Here is a 16,122-nt window from a genome sequence, read left to right as displayed (position 1 = left end):
TAATGCTCTTGTTTTTGTTGTCTACATGCTCAAGTGAATTGGAACTTCTCCTTTGTTTCAACAGTAAGTCTTTTCTCAGCTGCTGTGTGTGACGTCAAATAAAATATTCATATTGATGTACTGACTTTCATTTGGGTGCAATTACTACTTCATCATTCATTGGCCCACCTCCATTTGAAATATTGCATTCTTTTAAAGTTCAGTCGGTTTTGTTTGTAGATGAGGGCGTATATGTGAATACGAACGGGGATCTTGTTAGACATGCTGTCTTGCAGTGGGGAGAGACGCCTTACGCTATTGGTGAGTGTGATAGCAAGTTCAACATTTAAGGATTTTCTTTTCTCAATCCACTTGGTGTAATAGTGGTCTTCTTTCCCAGTTTGGGTGGTACTCGCCCAAGGAGAAACGAGACACGGACTTACTCTCACGAAACCAGGCGGGTGGCCTTGGATTTTCACGGAAAACTAAACAAACCACATCAATGGTTTGGTAATGCCTTGCTATAGACATTTCTGAAACAAAGATGTACCATTGGCAGACAAATACGAAACAGAGTTTCCGGCTCGCGGTCTGTCATATTAGGGGTTATCGGGAAAAGCCATATTTAGGGGAAAAATTAACCCGATACAGTATCTAGTACCCAAACATATTGCGCACAATGACGTCATCAGTAGTAACTGGCAGTAGTAACTGGTAGTGGTAACTGGTAGCAACTGGCAATATAATATCTGGCATTATAGGGATACAAACCACACAAATTAACGGGATATTTAGCCCTGAGGTTTTTGGGATACGGGATACTAAGAACCCTCCCCCCCCCCCCCCCGCCCTTCCCCCCTAAAGTGGGGCCTCTGTTGTGATGTCTTAAAAAGGCCTATTGTGTATGAGACTACGAAAGCAAAGACAGCCATAAGAAAGAAGACTTTCCTAGGTACTTACTGGTATTTCCAGGGGCAGACAGTTTTCCTGAAGAAGTCAGTGTACAATTTTGTCCGACGGGGGCGTTTGTACACTGTTATTTAGAGAGTTCAAGTCTGAGAGTGTTGATTGGTCTAGTTTGGGTCTTAAAGACTGTTAATCTCTTGTGTTTTTTTTTTCACTTCAGCTCACATAGGCTCCGGGCAGATCATGGGTTGGGGAGAAAAAGCCATCGAGGTTCGTTCAGTCGAAACGGGGCTTTTGGATGGAGTGTTTATGCATAAGAGAGCTCAGACGTTTAGATTCCTGTGTGAGAGGAATGAAAAGGTGGGTTGACATAATTTGTGATCTTTACACCATAAAATGAGATTTCCTCTCGTTTGTTTCCTTTTGGTGTGTTACGCAATTCTGTTTTCTTGCCGAAGCAGTCATTTGGTCTCGCACGGTTGCTTCAGAAGTAAACCGTTTTAAATAAGTAAGATGATGGATCTAAAGAATTGTTAAACTGTGTTAAGTAATTAGAGCGAGTCTCAATCGAATGTCGTAAAACCAATCAAAAAGGATGGAGACAATCCAGTAAACCAATCAAAACTCGAAGTAATTACACGTAGCCGACACAAAGCGCGGGAAAATGTGCACGCGCAAGCCAACATTGGTTTTGGTTTCACTTCTGATTGGTTTAAAAAATGGCGCGAGAACTTTGAACCAATCACAGAGTGAAGTAATGCAAAACCAAAGCAATTCGCTAATTACTTTCAACACTCAATTGAAAACTGCTGTAATGAACTTTTTACGAACCAACCATGTTTCCGTTTGAGTTACTGCTTCCGACTTTCCTGCGGTGCCTCGAAAATGTGGAGCAGTATTGGTTGCAATTGGTTACAAGAATGGGCTGCCCATATTTCAAAATTAATCAGAAGGGAAGAATCGCGGGCTTTAATGAGATGATGCACCGGTGGCTCAGTTTGTTGAGCATCGGGCTGTCATGCGGGAGGTCGTGAGTTCGACTCCGGCCGGACCAACACTCAGGGTCTTAAAATAACTGAGGAGAAAGTGCTGCCTTGGTAATTACATCCGCAAATGGTTAAGACTTTCAAGTCTTCTCGGATAAGGACTATAAACCGTAGGCCCCGTCTCACAACCTTTCAATGCTCACAACCCAGTGGGACGTAAAAGAACCCACACACTATTCGTAAAGAGTAGGGCATGGATCTCGCGGTGTTGTGGTCAGGACTCGTTTCATTCATTCATGTGCTGGGTGAGATCTCTAATGGACTGATAGCGGCTTCCAGCGGTGCCTATATATGCTGATGTCCGTTCTCACCCATAGATCCCTTGCTTGTAAAGCGCATTTGAATATATTAATAGAAAATGTGCTATATAAATTAATTACCATTACCATTACCAATGGTATGTTTCTCGACAAGGATATAAATCGAAGGTCAAAACAATGGGCCATGTCCGAGTTCTTCAAAGCTAGTCTAAGTGTGAAGTTTTTGTGAAGGCAATTAGTTATACTTGACATAGAGCGGTTCTCAATTGAGTGTCGAAAGTAATTAGCAAATTACTTTGTTTTTGCATTACTTCACTCAGTGATTGGTTAAAAGTTCTCGCGCCACTTTTTCAAACAATCAGAAGTGAAACCAAAACCAATCGTGGCTTGCGCGTGCACATTTTCCCGCACTTTGTGTCGGCTTCGTGTAATTACCTCGAGTTTTGATTGGTTTACTGGATTGTTTCCGTCCTTTTGGATTGGCCAAAGTAATTACTTTGGTTTGGGTTTTACGAAACTCATTTCAAAACCGCTCTATGAATAAAAACTAATGAAGACGAGGCAGACATGAACTCGGAAATGGCCTAGGATATGAGTTAAATTTTCTCCTCCTTCTTAAAGCCACTTGAATTTTAAAAAGTATAAGAACCAACAAATGCCTTGTTTTCTTGTATGGCAGGTTTTCTTCGCTTCTCGCTCAAGTTCAAGTGGTCAGTTTTACTTTATGACGCTCAGTAAAACATTCAAGAACTTCGGCTACTAAAGATAGAATGAATATACAGTAAGGAGAACGTTTAGAGAAGATGAGAAATAACAAAGAAGAAAAGAAGATACCTAAGAGTTAAAACACCATCCAAGGCAGTTTCTCTCCCGTTATTTGTCCTGTCTTTTTTTTCTGTCGTTTTATTTATTAATTTATTGTTTAAAGGGTCAACGTTTTTTTCGTTTTCTTCGTTTTTCTGTTAAGATGAATTAATGTGGCGGAAAAAGGGAACTGGCTCGAGGGTTATAACGATGAGAAATTTGCCTTGGTTTCTTAACTTCGGGACTTCAACTTGAATTGACACCTCGAAGGGTTTTACTGCAACCTCCCAGGGATATTGCCGCCCCCGGGGGCATTCGACGTACGGTTCATGTGTGGTAGAGTTAAAATTAGGGATATATGCATTTCCGAGAGAGAATATTTTTGCTTACATTTAGGTAACAAAGGTAGCGATAAAATGTTCAGTTTATTAGTGAATTAGCGATTTGCCCGCGATGGAACCATAGGCTACAGAGTCACGTTTAATTGCGCTTTTTGCTCAGAACATCAACAATGGATTTTTTAACGAAATGAGTTTATGAAGAATGCACTTTATATCCTGTTTGTAAATATTTTTATAGTTTCAGTTGATGTTGATGTAAAACAGTCTATTGAGCGTGTAAAGTAAACGATCAGCTTACATGGTATATTCTGGGTTTTCAATCACATCATCAGCGACCTTTTTTTTTTTTTCAAACGAAACGAGAGAAAAAGTTTGAATCATAATTCTTTGTTTAAAGGGACACCAACATGGCGGCCATGACGTCATGGAACCAAGAACCACTCAGCTTCCATTTCATAAGTTCCAGCTAAGAGACCTGGCCTTTTAGCGTTAGTGAGGTTACAATGAGCCTTTATCTTGTCTCAACGAAAAAGGCCATATTCATATTCTCAGTATTGGACTGGAACTAGCTTACAATGGAGGCTAATGCGGGGAAAACTTTTTCAAATGCAAATACTTTTTAATATATTCGCCCGCATTAGCCTCCATTGCAAGCTAGTTCCAGTCCAATACGAAGATTACCAATATGGACTATTGAGCAAGCACCATAAAAATACATTGTAAGTTACATCGAAGGAGCCCTCATGCCGCAGTTCAAAGACTGTGTTGGATCATCCCTTGATCACGTCACTGTCTAGTCAATTTTCTTTTTTATATGCGCAAATCCGCTGCTGGATAATGATTCATCTCGTGGACAGCTCTATTAATTCACCTTTTATACAACCAAGTCCAGATCCTGTTATTTAGCCTCGCTTTCGCTTTTTGGTCAGGCCACATCAAAAGCTGAGTAACCTGTTTTGCTGACCCGGTTTGTGTAATTCAATATGATTGAAGTCATTCTCAGTTTGACCTTGACAAATTTTTCTCAACGCCATGTGATGAATGAGGTAACGTTTGGTTGTGTGATTTATGATCAGATTTTGTAATAAAATTGTACGTTTTCTTTGTAAACAGTTTTGGTTTTCTTGTTAATCTTTCGTTACTTTTCATTACTTGCGAAAAACTGCCCAGAGAAAGGGAATGCTGCTACCGTCCAAGAGAACGAATTGTCATCCGTGTTGGCCAATATAGCGCTGGTTTGACCGCTTTACTAAAAAACTCACAATGTGTAGCAGATTTGTTAACTCCTAATTCCCAAGAGAGTTCCTCCAGACTTCCTTGCTTTTAAAAGTAATTGCTCAAAAAAAGTTAAGACTTTACTTTGTAATAAAGGTTTTACTCGTCCAATTATTATCCAGTAGTTACGTGAACGCTAGCACAAATTTTCGAAGCGATATCGGGGATTTCAATGGTTATTGGGGCTAAGACTTAACACGGTGGGCGTGCGAGGCGATTCACGCGTTTCTCGCACATATGCGGCATTACATCATCGTCGTTAAACTATGTGTGGCTGCAGCTTTGCAATCCTTAAGATCGTTCTCTTGGATGAAGTTCTTTTTTTTCTAATGCAATAAAACTCAATCAGATATGGAAATAAATTGCGGGCGGCAATTTAAAAAAAGTACTATTGGATTCAAAACAACGAGAGACTAAAAATGTAGCAACGTAGCCTGGGCAACGCATTGTGAGGACGGTAATCGCATGGGTTGCCTGTGGTTGCACGCGTTGTCTCTCAGGGAGAATGAGTACCAAGAAAACGAGAGGGAATGGAAACAGCTGTTGAGAAGGGGCGCCATATTTGTTTTGTCGTAAATACCAGCTTTTGTTGTCAAGGTTTTTGTCCTGGGACATTTTCAAGGTAAGTTCTAGTCACTTTAGCCTATAAGGATGAGTCAATGCTCTTTATTTCATTAGATAAGCTGTATTAAACGCCTTGTATTTGCATTAAGCTTAGGGGAAGGTTTAATCAAGCAGTTAATCTGTAATGATTTTATTGAAGGTGTATCAATCTATTGGTTTAGCACTTTAATACTTACTGAGATAAGATCGACTTCATCAAGAGTGTGAAATATATAAATGGGTCTTCTTTGGGACACTGCCATTCATTGCCATTCATGGCACACCGTCATTCACGGGGAGGGGAGGGGGGGGGGGGCAAAAAAACAGTAGAGTAGCAGCTCTCGTAACCAGCTATTGTTTGGTATTGTAAGCAGCTTCTGTTGTTTTTATGTCTAATTCATTGTTTCAATTGTTTAGTCTTTTGTTTTTGGCCAAGGTAACGAGCCAATCACATTATACGTTATGAAAGCTGCTACATCACTCAAAAAAGACATGAAACCCCTGTTAACTTATAATTGGAGGGACAGCAAAATTCAGAGAAAGGATTGGCCCCACAGCAAAGGTTAAGCCACGGAGACTTACTAAGCAGTGTACACCCAGTCTTTAGCAATCATTTTGATCAGTTTTGGATTCTGGGAATCCAAGTTTGATTTACTTCAATCAAGGTTGTGCAGCATTTCCATGTCCGGTCCAAGTCACGTGATTTTAAGATACTCTGCTTGAAAATTGTGCAACAGAGCTCCGACTCTTTTGAGCTGTGGTTGAAACTCAGCTGTTTCTAGTTAATTTATTTAAATGCACACACATTTTGCACAAACCCCATATTTATAGGTTGGTGTGACATTTATCTTGATCTGGGACAAAACTGGGTATACCTGAGTCTTGCAGCCTTCAATGTCATAGACCAAATGCATAAATGGCGGCCAAAAAAATAATCTTTTGTTTATGTGGTAATTAGACTCACTAGCCTCGCTCTAAGCAACATTTCTTTCGTATTTTGTCCATGCAAACGAGGCTAGTGAGGCTAATTAGCACATAAACAAAAGAATATTTTTTTGGCCGCCATTTATGCATTCGGTCTATTGACTCAGCTGCAAGAGCATTTGCCATCAAGAGTCAAGGAAATTTTTGTGGTCATGTTGTTATTATTAACAGCTACTAGTCATCGGTGGTGTCAACACATTCACACCTAAAGCACCCACGTTCAATGCATAAAATAATATTACTGTATGGCGTTAGCCAGAGAAAAATTTATGTCTCACTCTCAGGTAAAACTCTGCTTACGAGCCAGTGGCCCAACACCCCCGAGCTTATCTCCGGTTTCCATAACATGAAGCGACTAGGAGTAGTTTTACTCCCCCTGGATGGGATGCTGGTCCATCACTTTCGGGTAGGGAAGGGTTAAAGGAGTTGATAAGAGATTCTCAAAGTTACTCTAACAGGAAAGTATGTTAAAATATTTGCAGGCACACCTAAGGAAATCAAAATGGATTCGTTTTTATGAAATTATTTATGCGATTTTTAAAAGGACAAATGGCTATGGGTAGCCTACACTTTGTTCGAAGGATTTTTAGCCAATTTCCTGTAAAGTTCACAGTATTTGAGTGGTTTTCTTATGTTTCAGTATCTTGGTCAATATTCAATTTTTATTCCATAGTCCGAAGTCCACATTCCATGGCGGGGTGAAGTGCGATCATAGAATAGTTGTTTACATTTAAAACTGCTTTACAAGTTTCTACGATGATATTTAAAAATATTTTATGCTTTTTCTTAACATTACCAGGAGAAAATTAGCCCAGTGTGAGAAGTGTTACCGAGTCATACGATAACAAGATGTGGCATAGGCCACTTAGGAAAATACCATAATACTCTTTGTTTGTCCCCCCAAATTTTGCATGAGCATTGTTTTTGTTTTCTCTTGGGACCATTGTAAGTCCCAAGAGAAACTGGAAACAATGCTTATGCATTGGCCTATTGCGTGCAACAAAACACAAAACTCGTTTCCGGTCACGCACACAATTCTTTAATACAGATTTTCCCGACAATTTGTCACGTGGTGTTCCGTGATCTAGTGGTCATCGCGTTTGCCTGTGAATGTGGAGATCGTACTGCATTTCATTTCAACCAAAAAGCTTTTTAATTTGTGGTTTTGGTGTCATTTATAGAGTGTTTCTGGCGTCCTACCATTTGAACTTCCCACTAATGCTCTTCCCTTTAGAGTCTGTCAAGTTGACCGAGTGCTATCACAGTGTCGGTTCAAGCTGAGCTGTGTCTTCGCTTGAGGATCAACTTCGTTAACCAGCAAGGCCTGTTCCAAATCCTCACGGTTGGACTGCTACTTACATGGAGTAGAGGCTGACTCGAGTGAAATAATTCCGTCCAAGGCGATTTCCGGGCATCAGCCTCCATTCCATGCTCGATCCAATCCACTGTGGTCACACTGGAACTGGTCAGTTCAACCCTTTGGCTACTGGATATTTGGCCGAAAAACACGTTTTGAAGCTAGTTGAGGGGTTTTTTGGTCACTGTCGTGCTGTTTAAGAGCTAAATCTCCCTACAAACCCGTTTCCAGGTTGTACACTCCGCGGCCTTTTCAGCCAGGTGCAAAATAAGTGCTTGCAAAGTTCGGGCATGCGCAGAAAGCAAAATTTAAAGTAGCACAACACTTTCGACTTTCATTTTTGGTTTCCTTTCTTTCCTTCTCTTTTCGCTTTCCTTTCTTTCCTCATTTTTTTTTTCAACTTGCTGGGCATTTGGTAGGCTTTATTTTGGTGGGAAGAGTTTCTGAGAAACCTTTCATCATCTTAGAATTAGGTGCTCAGAAAGGTAGGTGGGTAATGGAGCAAGCTTTTCATGGTTTTTTTGGCCGTTTCTCCAGTTTCCTTGACTGAATTGTGCTCATTCTGGTATAGTTTAAAAGATCTCTTCTCACTGCACAAGTTAGTGGACAAAGCTGTTCCTGACCGTTAAAAGTGATGACTCGCGTGTTTTTTTCGTTAAATTGGTATAGTGCACCTATTTATGCATATCATTGGGCAATTTAGCGTCTTTAAATGTATCGAGAGCCAGACTACTTTGTACATATTGTTCTCTTTTTGTTTCAAAGGTCGTCCATCTTCGACGCACGTGAGAAAACAGAATCACTTCCTGGCCAAACTTAAAGAAGAACAAAGAACGCGGCATCCTTTGAACGTTTAACATTAAGCGCCGAAAGTAGCTTCGCAATTGTGAATTCTTCGCTTGTTGGTTAACTAAAAATTTTACTGCCACTTTCTAACCAATGAGAAGCAACGACGCATTTTCCCACGCTTTGAACAAGTTACACGTATGGTATTGAATTCTGGTTGGTTGATGGCTACTCGGGATTGATGAGAATAATTAATTTGCTTTTCACGCGCAATTGAAAGAACTCTGGTTGGTGTTCTTCCAGCCGTTATGATAAGTAAAGGTTTTTCTTGGGCTCTTGAATGTAGTCCCGTTCAATAAACCTTTCCACGCTTTGAGTATTCCACTAGCGTCCAGGGGCTGGTTAGCACTAACCATGCTTCGAGCAACCCAAGCCATTTAACCTTTATTTTCACACGTTAATGATAATTTTACAAAAAAAATTACAATTAAGTTAGATGAAAGCATCTGAGAAATAAAGTATTTAAAAAAAGAAGTCCAGCCTGTGTCTTATTTATTTTATTGTTCAAAAAAGCCGAGTAAAAATAGAATAAATATTTTACGATTATAGTTTACATTTCCCTGAAAAAACCAGCAATACGTTATCTCAAAACACTTCGCGTTGAGCAGCGTTGGCTCGCGTTGGCTCGCGTTGGCTCGCGTTGGCTCGCGTTGGCACGCGTTGGCACGCGAGGACCCGCGAGGACCCGCGAGGTTAGGATATTTACAGTCCTTCTAAGTTTGGCTCAATATCTTGCAATGTGCTTGGAAGAACTCCACTTATGCTGCTGTTAAAAAAAATAAAACAGACGCAGATTAAGTCAGGTAAACGTGTTGTAGCCTAAATAATATATCAAGAACTGCAGCTATTTTCGATCTTTTTTTGTTAAAAGCTGGGCTAGAAATCTACTTAGTAGCTAAATAGAATAATTTTACCCTAAGCTTTCAGAGTTGTCTGGTTTGCACAGTTGGTAGTGTATCAGACTACGGTGCGAGAGGTCGCAGGTTCGAATCCGAGCTCGGGAAACGGAAGGTGTTGAGACAGATAGGTATGTGAGAGCGAGGTAATGGCTGGAACAGTGGAAAGATAGGTAAATAGATAGAATAGATAGACAGACGGACGACGAAAAAGGTAAGTGATAAAACGGAGGGAAAATAAACGGGAGATGGTAGTGATGGAAACATGGTTAGAGAGAAAGACGGTAATGGTAGTGAAGGATAAGGTAGTCAGGGAGTTGATAGTGGGAAGTAAGAGGAGAGAAGACTGGAAAGATAATGACATTAAAGAAAATTGTTTTTTTTTTTTTTTTTTAAATCAGGTCACGTGACCAAAATTGACCAATCAGAACGCTAGAATTTTGCATCTTCCGCTGATAACTGATCAGCTGGTCGAGAAAGAAATTCTAGTGCTCTGATTGGTCAATTTTGGTCACGTGACCCAAATACGGCAATCTGATTGGTTCATTTTGGCCACGTGATCTAAATCTCCAAAACTATTATGTGGTCGTTTTTTACCTAAAATTTTTGTTTTCTTTTTGTTAATCAGGTCACGTGACCAAAATTGACCAATCAGAGCGCTAGAATTTCTCTTTTTCAGCTGATAGCTGATCAGTTAATCGAGCAACGGAATTCTAGTGCTTTGATTGTCAATATTGGTCACGTGACCTAGATACAACATTCTGATTGGTTCATTTTGGCCACGTGATCTAAATCTAGCAATTTAATTGGTCAAATTTTTCTATCTAACAAATTACAAAGAAATTGATCGGCTACCTTCGGATGCATTCAACACTTTGTATATCTGCATTTCCTGAACTGAACGCGGCTTGTTCTGCTAGTAGGCCTTAACAAACCGCTTTCCTGCGGCCGGGGCATCTGTAAACACAGAATAATAAAGATGTTTGTTAAATTTGCAGTGCAATAGATCACGCGAATAAGCAAAAGACGAGGACATCAAGAGAATAATAATGCGGCAATGTTTAAAAAGCCATCCCATTGTTACGTTGTATTGTGTCATCTTTTGTCTTAACAACCCATCCCATTGTTTCTTTCTATTGTTTTATCTTTGTTTTTTGTAGCCACACAATAAATTGCACCTTTCTTTACTCGGCTAATTTTGGTGTTTATTTGTAATGTGTTATAAAAATCGAAACATTGCATTTATCTAAGCAACGATTAACGGGGTTTGTTTACTAAAACATTATAGCAAGTAAGCCGAATTGAAGCTGCAGATTTTTTTGCAATGCCATTAGCCAATATCAAAAACACTATAATACCCTTTGTTTGTCCCTGCAAAATTTTGCATAAGCATTGTTTTTATTTTCTCTTGGGACTTATAATGATACCAAGAGAAACTGGAAACAATGCTTATGCAAATTTTTAGAGGGACAAATTAAGAGTATTATGGTATTTTTGATAGTGGCTGATTAGTATTCAACCGAAATTTAGCTTGCTTCCTTTGTTATGAAAATAACTTGAACATTGATAAATTTGAAATTTCTTTGAATATTTTATTTATCTAAACACGCATGTGTTTTTTAGAGTAATTATTTGCCTGATTGAACAAACGTGAACATTTGACTTTCGGTAAAAGCATCGTACACCAAACCCAGAGTGATATCACAAAGGAAGGATACAATGGACAAGCGGCTAAATTCAATAGAACTACATAATAGATGCACAATGGATAATCTTGGAATATAGAGCATTCTCTAGACTTGCCAGTGGATTACATGATCAGTTTACAAAGCTTTACTTCTTACCTTAATAATATAATGTGCCAAAAAACTTTCCGGAATCCAGCTGTAAGGTTCCTCTTGAGACCACCATGTGTCAGTTGGTTATAAATCGATAAATGGCGATATTGAACTTGGGTTTTCCTTCGTTTTGTGATACACGAGATCTAAACCATCAAGAATATAAACAAAGAAACAATATGAAACCAGTTTACAATGACTCGCAAACAGTGGTTTCTCTTGATTGAGTACTCGATATCATACCCAGACGTTTCAATAACTTGTTTTCCAAAAACGTCGTCACGTCACCACATTGTTGTTTATATGGTGCGGCGCTTATTCCCGGTCGTTAAGCCTCAGCTCGGAAATAAAATTTCTGCATATATAGCATCGCTAGCATGAGCCAAGTTTCACTGAAACCTTTTTATTTATATGTGACCAACAAATACCATTAAAAAAAATTGTAAATATATTAGGTGACCAGTAATCAAATGCGTTGGTGTCGAGAATAAATGTTCCATTGGAGAGCTTTGTAGCGTACATGTCCCTGTCTAATAATAATAATAATAATAATAATAATAATAATAATAAGAAGAAGAAGAAGAAGAAGAAGAAGAGGAAGAAGAATTATTGTTCATGGTTCCTTAAATTAGCGGAAATCTGGAATAAAAGAATAACAATAACAATAATAGTAATGGTAAAACTGAAGTTCTAAAATCTCGCTATTTGCTGCTATAATAATAATAATAATAATAATAATAACAATAACAATAATAGTAATGAAAAGATGTTGCAATCCAGAGGCATGCATACAAGAAGATGCCAGAGGCAGACCACACCCAAAATTCCGACGAATCATGTCTCAATCTTGGACACATATCTGCGTTCATTAATTTTGAAACTGAAATTAACTTTAATTGGCCAGGTTTACCAGTTGGATTGTATGGTTGTCCGTATTGTTTGCTGTCTTCATATTGATTTCATTCCTGTTACCTGAAGAGTAGTGCCTGGATCTCCAAACAATGCAAATTTCCCTAACACAAGAATTGAGCAAAATAAAAAACAAGAAAACAATTTTTAAGAAATGGGGATATGGTAGGCGGTCACCCATCCAAATGAAAACCGCAACCAACAGGGCTCAACCTCAAAGACAAAAACAAGCGCGTGGCAATAATTTGACATCTGGATTTCTTTATCACTGAAGTTAAGAGTTGTTGGCTGAGTTTACTACTTGGATGGGACACCGTAAAGAACACACGGTTTTGTTGACCATTTTTCCTGTGCTCTTTTTTCCCCATTTATACCCATTCTTTGAACAGTAGCTCTTATTGCCCCAAACACTGCGGGTAGCTGATCCTTTGCAATTCACGAGTCAGAACGCTCTTACTCATATTGTTCTAAGACAAAATTTGAACAAACCAAAAAAACGATGACACGAAAAAAACCCTCTGCAAAGTAGGATTGACAATCGGTCACCCATCCAATTGGTAGCCGCTCACAACGAGCTTTACTTCCTTGCTAACAACAAGCTCGTACCAAAAACTGTAGTCCCGTGTGCGATTCATTTGTCACTAAACTTAAGCCTAACTGACTGGGTTTATTACTTGGATGGGTGACCGCCTTAATTTACCGTACTCTTTTTTTCCGATTTCATACCTGTGTTTTGAAAAGTAGCTCTTCTATCCCCCCCCCCCCCCAAGAAATGAGGGTTAGAGTTAGCAGTATTTTTTCTTATAGAATACAATAAAAGTTGTTTTGAAGCAAGAATTGAACATAAACAAAAAAAAGAAAAAAACTCTCAACAAAGTGGGTTACGGAATGCGGTCACCCATCTAAAAAGAAACCCCGGCCAACTGGACTTGACTTTAATAACAATTAAAAACTCGTGCCAATAATTCATCAGTGTTTTCGTGTAGCAATGAATTCAGTTAAAGCCCTGTTCTCCAGGTTAAAACGTGGATGGGGGACCCCAGTGAACATTTGACTTTTTTCTTGTTTTCTTTTTTTCCGATTACAAACCTGTTCTTTGAAGAGTAGCCCTTGTATCCCAGACAGTAGCCACCCACGAAGATGTTCTAAGGGCTTTGTCACGTGTTCCTCCCCCGCGAACGACGCTACCCAGACAGCAGTCGAGGAGGCTGAATCAGTTCCGCAGTTCTTGTTCTAAAACAAGAATTGAAAGTAAAGAAATAGGAAAAAATGCTCCACAAATGGGACGTGGTTGGCGGTAATCCGTCCAAAATTGAAACCGCAGGCATTAATTTCAGAGATAATTCCAACAAGAAACAATTTCAAATAAAGAAATAGTGTTTCGTTTCCGTAATGGTTAGGGCAGGAGAAAAGATAAAATACTATAGTGTGGGTCACTCGGTCTGTCATATTTATTCGTCTATTGAAACTCTGGAGAAATAAAGATAGAAATGTGGACGCAAACTCTCTTGGAACAGTGAAAAGCCTGTCAAGGAATATTGAACGTTAAAGAGAACAACAGATACTTGTTTATGTGCACAATAAATCGAAGCATAAAGTCTACAAATACCTATTTTGCCTTCAAATGCCATTGCATAATATTTCAAATTCCACTTTCCGTAAATCTTTCATTACTTGTTAATCTCATCAATTAACGCAGCTTTATCAGAATGACTGTCTCAGAATGTTTATGAAGGTTCAATCTAACAATTTGCAGGTATGAATTAAGAAGCCTCTTTTCCTCAGTTATTTTTAATTTAAGACGCTTGGTCAATCTTGACCTCTTTCCTTTTTTGTCGCTTATTTGGCACCTATAGACTGAGAAGGGCCTGGATATGGCGCATCAGTGATCTGAGTCCGAGATTTGGATTGGGCGACTAGTGGATCTGTTATGACATCCTTCGCATTCCTCATCCTCAACTGGACAATGTTGATCTCCAAACTGATGGGTTTTCTACTGATTGGCTGTTGTGTGGACGTAAGTTTTGTTTCTGTTTTAAAAGTTCGTAACTAATCAAATAAGCTGACACTCTTGTGGTTAACTAGCTCAGAAGTTTCGAACTGTCAGCGCATTAACACAACGCATTCCGTTTGTTAGCTATACTTAAATTGGAGGAGTAATAAAGTCAATGTATTTAGTACACGGATTTTAATACATAGATTTTGTGAGCAAAATGAACGCCAAACCGTACTGCGCACGCGTTAAGCTAAAGTACCGCTTACTGGTACTGGTGGTTTTCATCCCACAAGTGCGCGGCAGTAATCTTTCATGCTATATAATAATCGGGCCAAACATAGGTTAAGACGGGTTACAAGGCGGTAATGCCTGTAGCCTGTTGGGGGGTAGGGTGAAAAGGCGGTAATGCCTGCAGGGGGGAGTGTTAACAGGTGGTAAGGTGGTAATACCTGTAGCCTGTAGAGGGGTAGGGTTACAAGGCGGTAATGCCTGTAGCCTGTTGATGGGTAGGGTGAAAAGGCGGTAATGCCTGCGGGGGAGGAGGGTTAACAGGTGGTAAGGTGGTAATACCTGTAGCCTGTGGAGGGGTAGGGTTAAAGGGTGGTAATGCCTGTAGAGATGTTAGGTTAATAGGTGGGGAGGTGGTAATACCTGTAGCCTGTTGAGGGGTTGGGTTAAAAGGCAACAATTCCTGTTAGGGTGTAGGGTGTCTTTTGTCTGTAATGTGTTTGTTGGGTTGTTAGACGCTACGGTAGAGTGCCTGAAGGTGGAGTTTTTTGTTCAATCTGTTGTTTTTGTAGCATAACTACAGTTATACTTTTTTGCCAAGTGTATTCTATTTAACATTCTTTGTCTGGTTCGACTCGCCACCATATTTGTATAAAACACGTGACCAAAACAGAAAATGCCTAAAAACTCGGCGAGTTAACTATGTTTTTCACAAATTTTTAACTCAACCATATAAGAACATTCTGACACAAAATCTGCAGCATGGATTTTAAAAAGATCTATTTCTCAAAAACTATGACGTCATAAGGTCCTCCTTTGAGATACTTTTCAAAATATCAGTTCCCTTTTTTGTCCAAATAGAAATTTCATGCAACATTTTACGAAAAATCATAGGACGGTTCCAAACCGGTAAAAAAACCGCTTTTGCCTTTCGTTTCCTGAGAGTTTTTACATGTTTTCACTAAAACGCACAGCACATGACTGGGACTATTTGCGCATGCGCCCATTGATTGAATTGATATCAGATTTCCATTTAAAAAGTTACTTCAAAGAACCATTCATGCAACCTTTTTGCAGGGCCCTTGACTAAAAAGCTTCCTTAGCAACCATTATCTTTTTAAGGAGCAGCCAATTTCCACAACCTTCTCATCGACTTTCGATTGTCGGTTTATGTCCGTTTTCTTGTAAATTGAATGCATACGATCTTTTTCTTCTTAGGCACACTTACGAAAGTTTAAAGGACACTTAAACGATCATTTGAAAGAGTATGAAGACAAGAATACTTACTAACTTATCTTCCTTGTTCCGCCTCTTACCAATACTGTTTGTCCTAGGTCAAGTTACGTTTGAGTTGCTTCGTCGCATCCACTCTATATTTCCTTGATGACCTCAGAGCTGTCTAAAAACATCCAAACATGAGATGGTCAAGATTTCATTTCAAAGACATGCCATTGTTTAGGATCTCATGAATTTGCAATGTCATTCCCTGACAACACTAGAGAAATAGGTTTTTAATCTAAGGCTGTCATGGTGACCGTGGTTTGGCTAGAGTTTCCTATATAGCCTCGGGTTCGCGTAGAATATCACTGAGAAACTGTGCTTTTCTCTGGGATGGGGTTGTCTCCTCAGCTCACCACCCCTAGTTACTCAGGTTTTACCGGGCAACCGCCAGAGGTTGAATTATGCGTTTACTCAAAAATCGCAAAAGTAAACCAAAGCGCATACTCGGCATGGTTTTGCAATTGCTGATTCATTTTTTATAGCGCATGCACGAAAATTAAGCCAACGTGCACTGAACGAAAATGGCGTCGTTGAAAGTAAGTACGAATATGGCATCTGAAACGTTCAAGCCAC

General features: G+C 39.4%; 1 protein-coding gene and 2 long non-coding RNA genes across 3 annotated transcripts in view; 2 read left to right on the top strand and 1 right to left on the bottom strand.

Moving 5' to 3' along the window:
• LOC137983620 (serine/threonine-protein kinase mig-15-like) overlaps nucleotides 1-3,941 on the top strand; it is a 3,967-nt gene extending 26 nt beyond the window's left edge. The window contains exons 1-4 of the mRNA XM_068830769.1: nucleotides 1-63; nucleotides 220-300; nucleotides 1,106-1,245; nucleotides 2,871-3,941. The exon at nucleotides 1-63 is cut by the window's left edge and continues 26 nt beyond it. Coding sequence (XP_068686870.1) covers nucleotides 1-63; nucleotides 220-300; nucleotides 1,106-1,245; nucleotides 2,871-2,954 — 368 coding nt within the window. The 3' untranslated portion in view covers nucleotides 2,955-3,941. The remainder of the gene's footprint in view (nucleotides 64-219; nucleotides 301-1,105; nucleotides 1,246-2,870) is intronic.
• Nucleotides 3,942-5,140: 1,199 nt separating this feature from the next.
• LOC137983247 (uncharacterized) lies at nucleotides 5,141-9,097 on the top strand. Its single transcript, XR_011118933.1, has 3 exons — nucleotides 5,141-5,233; nucleotides 7,433-7,663; nucleotides 8,321-9,097. It is a non-coding gene; the product is annotated as an uncharacterized lncRNA (long non-coding RNA).
• On the bottom strand, nucleotides 9,032-15,651 carry LOC137983248 (uncharacterized). The gene is made up of 6 exons (XR_011118934.1): nucleotides 15,556-15,651; nucleotides 13,134-13,277; nucleotides 12,046-12,148; nucleotides 11,142-11,281; nucleotides 10,153-10,254; nucleotides 9,032-9,167 (listed from the first exon to the last, which is right to left on the bottom strand). It is a non-coding gene; the product is annotated as an uncharacterized lncRNA (long non-coding RNA).
• Nucleotides 15,652-16,122: the final 471 nt, after the last annotated feature.

Source organism: Montipora foliosa, chromosome 13 (genome assembly GCF_036669935.1).
Source record: "Montipora foliosa isolate CH-2021 chromosome 13, ASM3666993v2, whole genome shotgun sequence".
In the NCBI taxonomy this organism is placed as follows: Eukaryota; Metazoa; Cnidaria; class Anthozoa; order Scleractinia; family Acroporidae; genus Montipora; species Montipora foliosa.
Note: the sequence above shows the minus strand (reverse complement) of the source record. Positions and strands in the feature narration are given on the sequence as shown.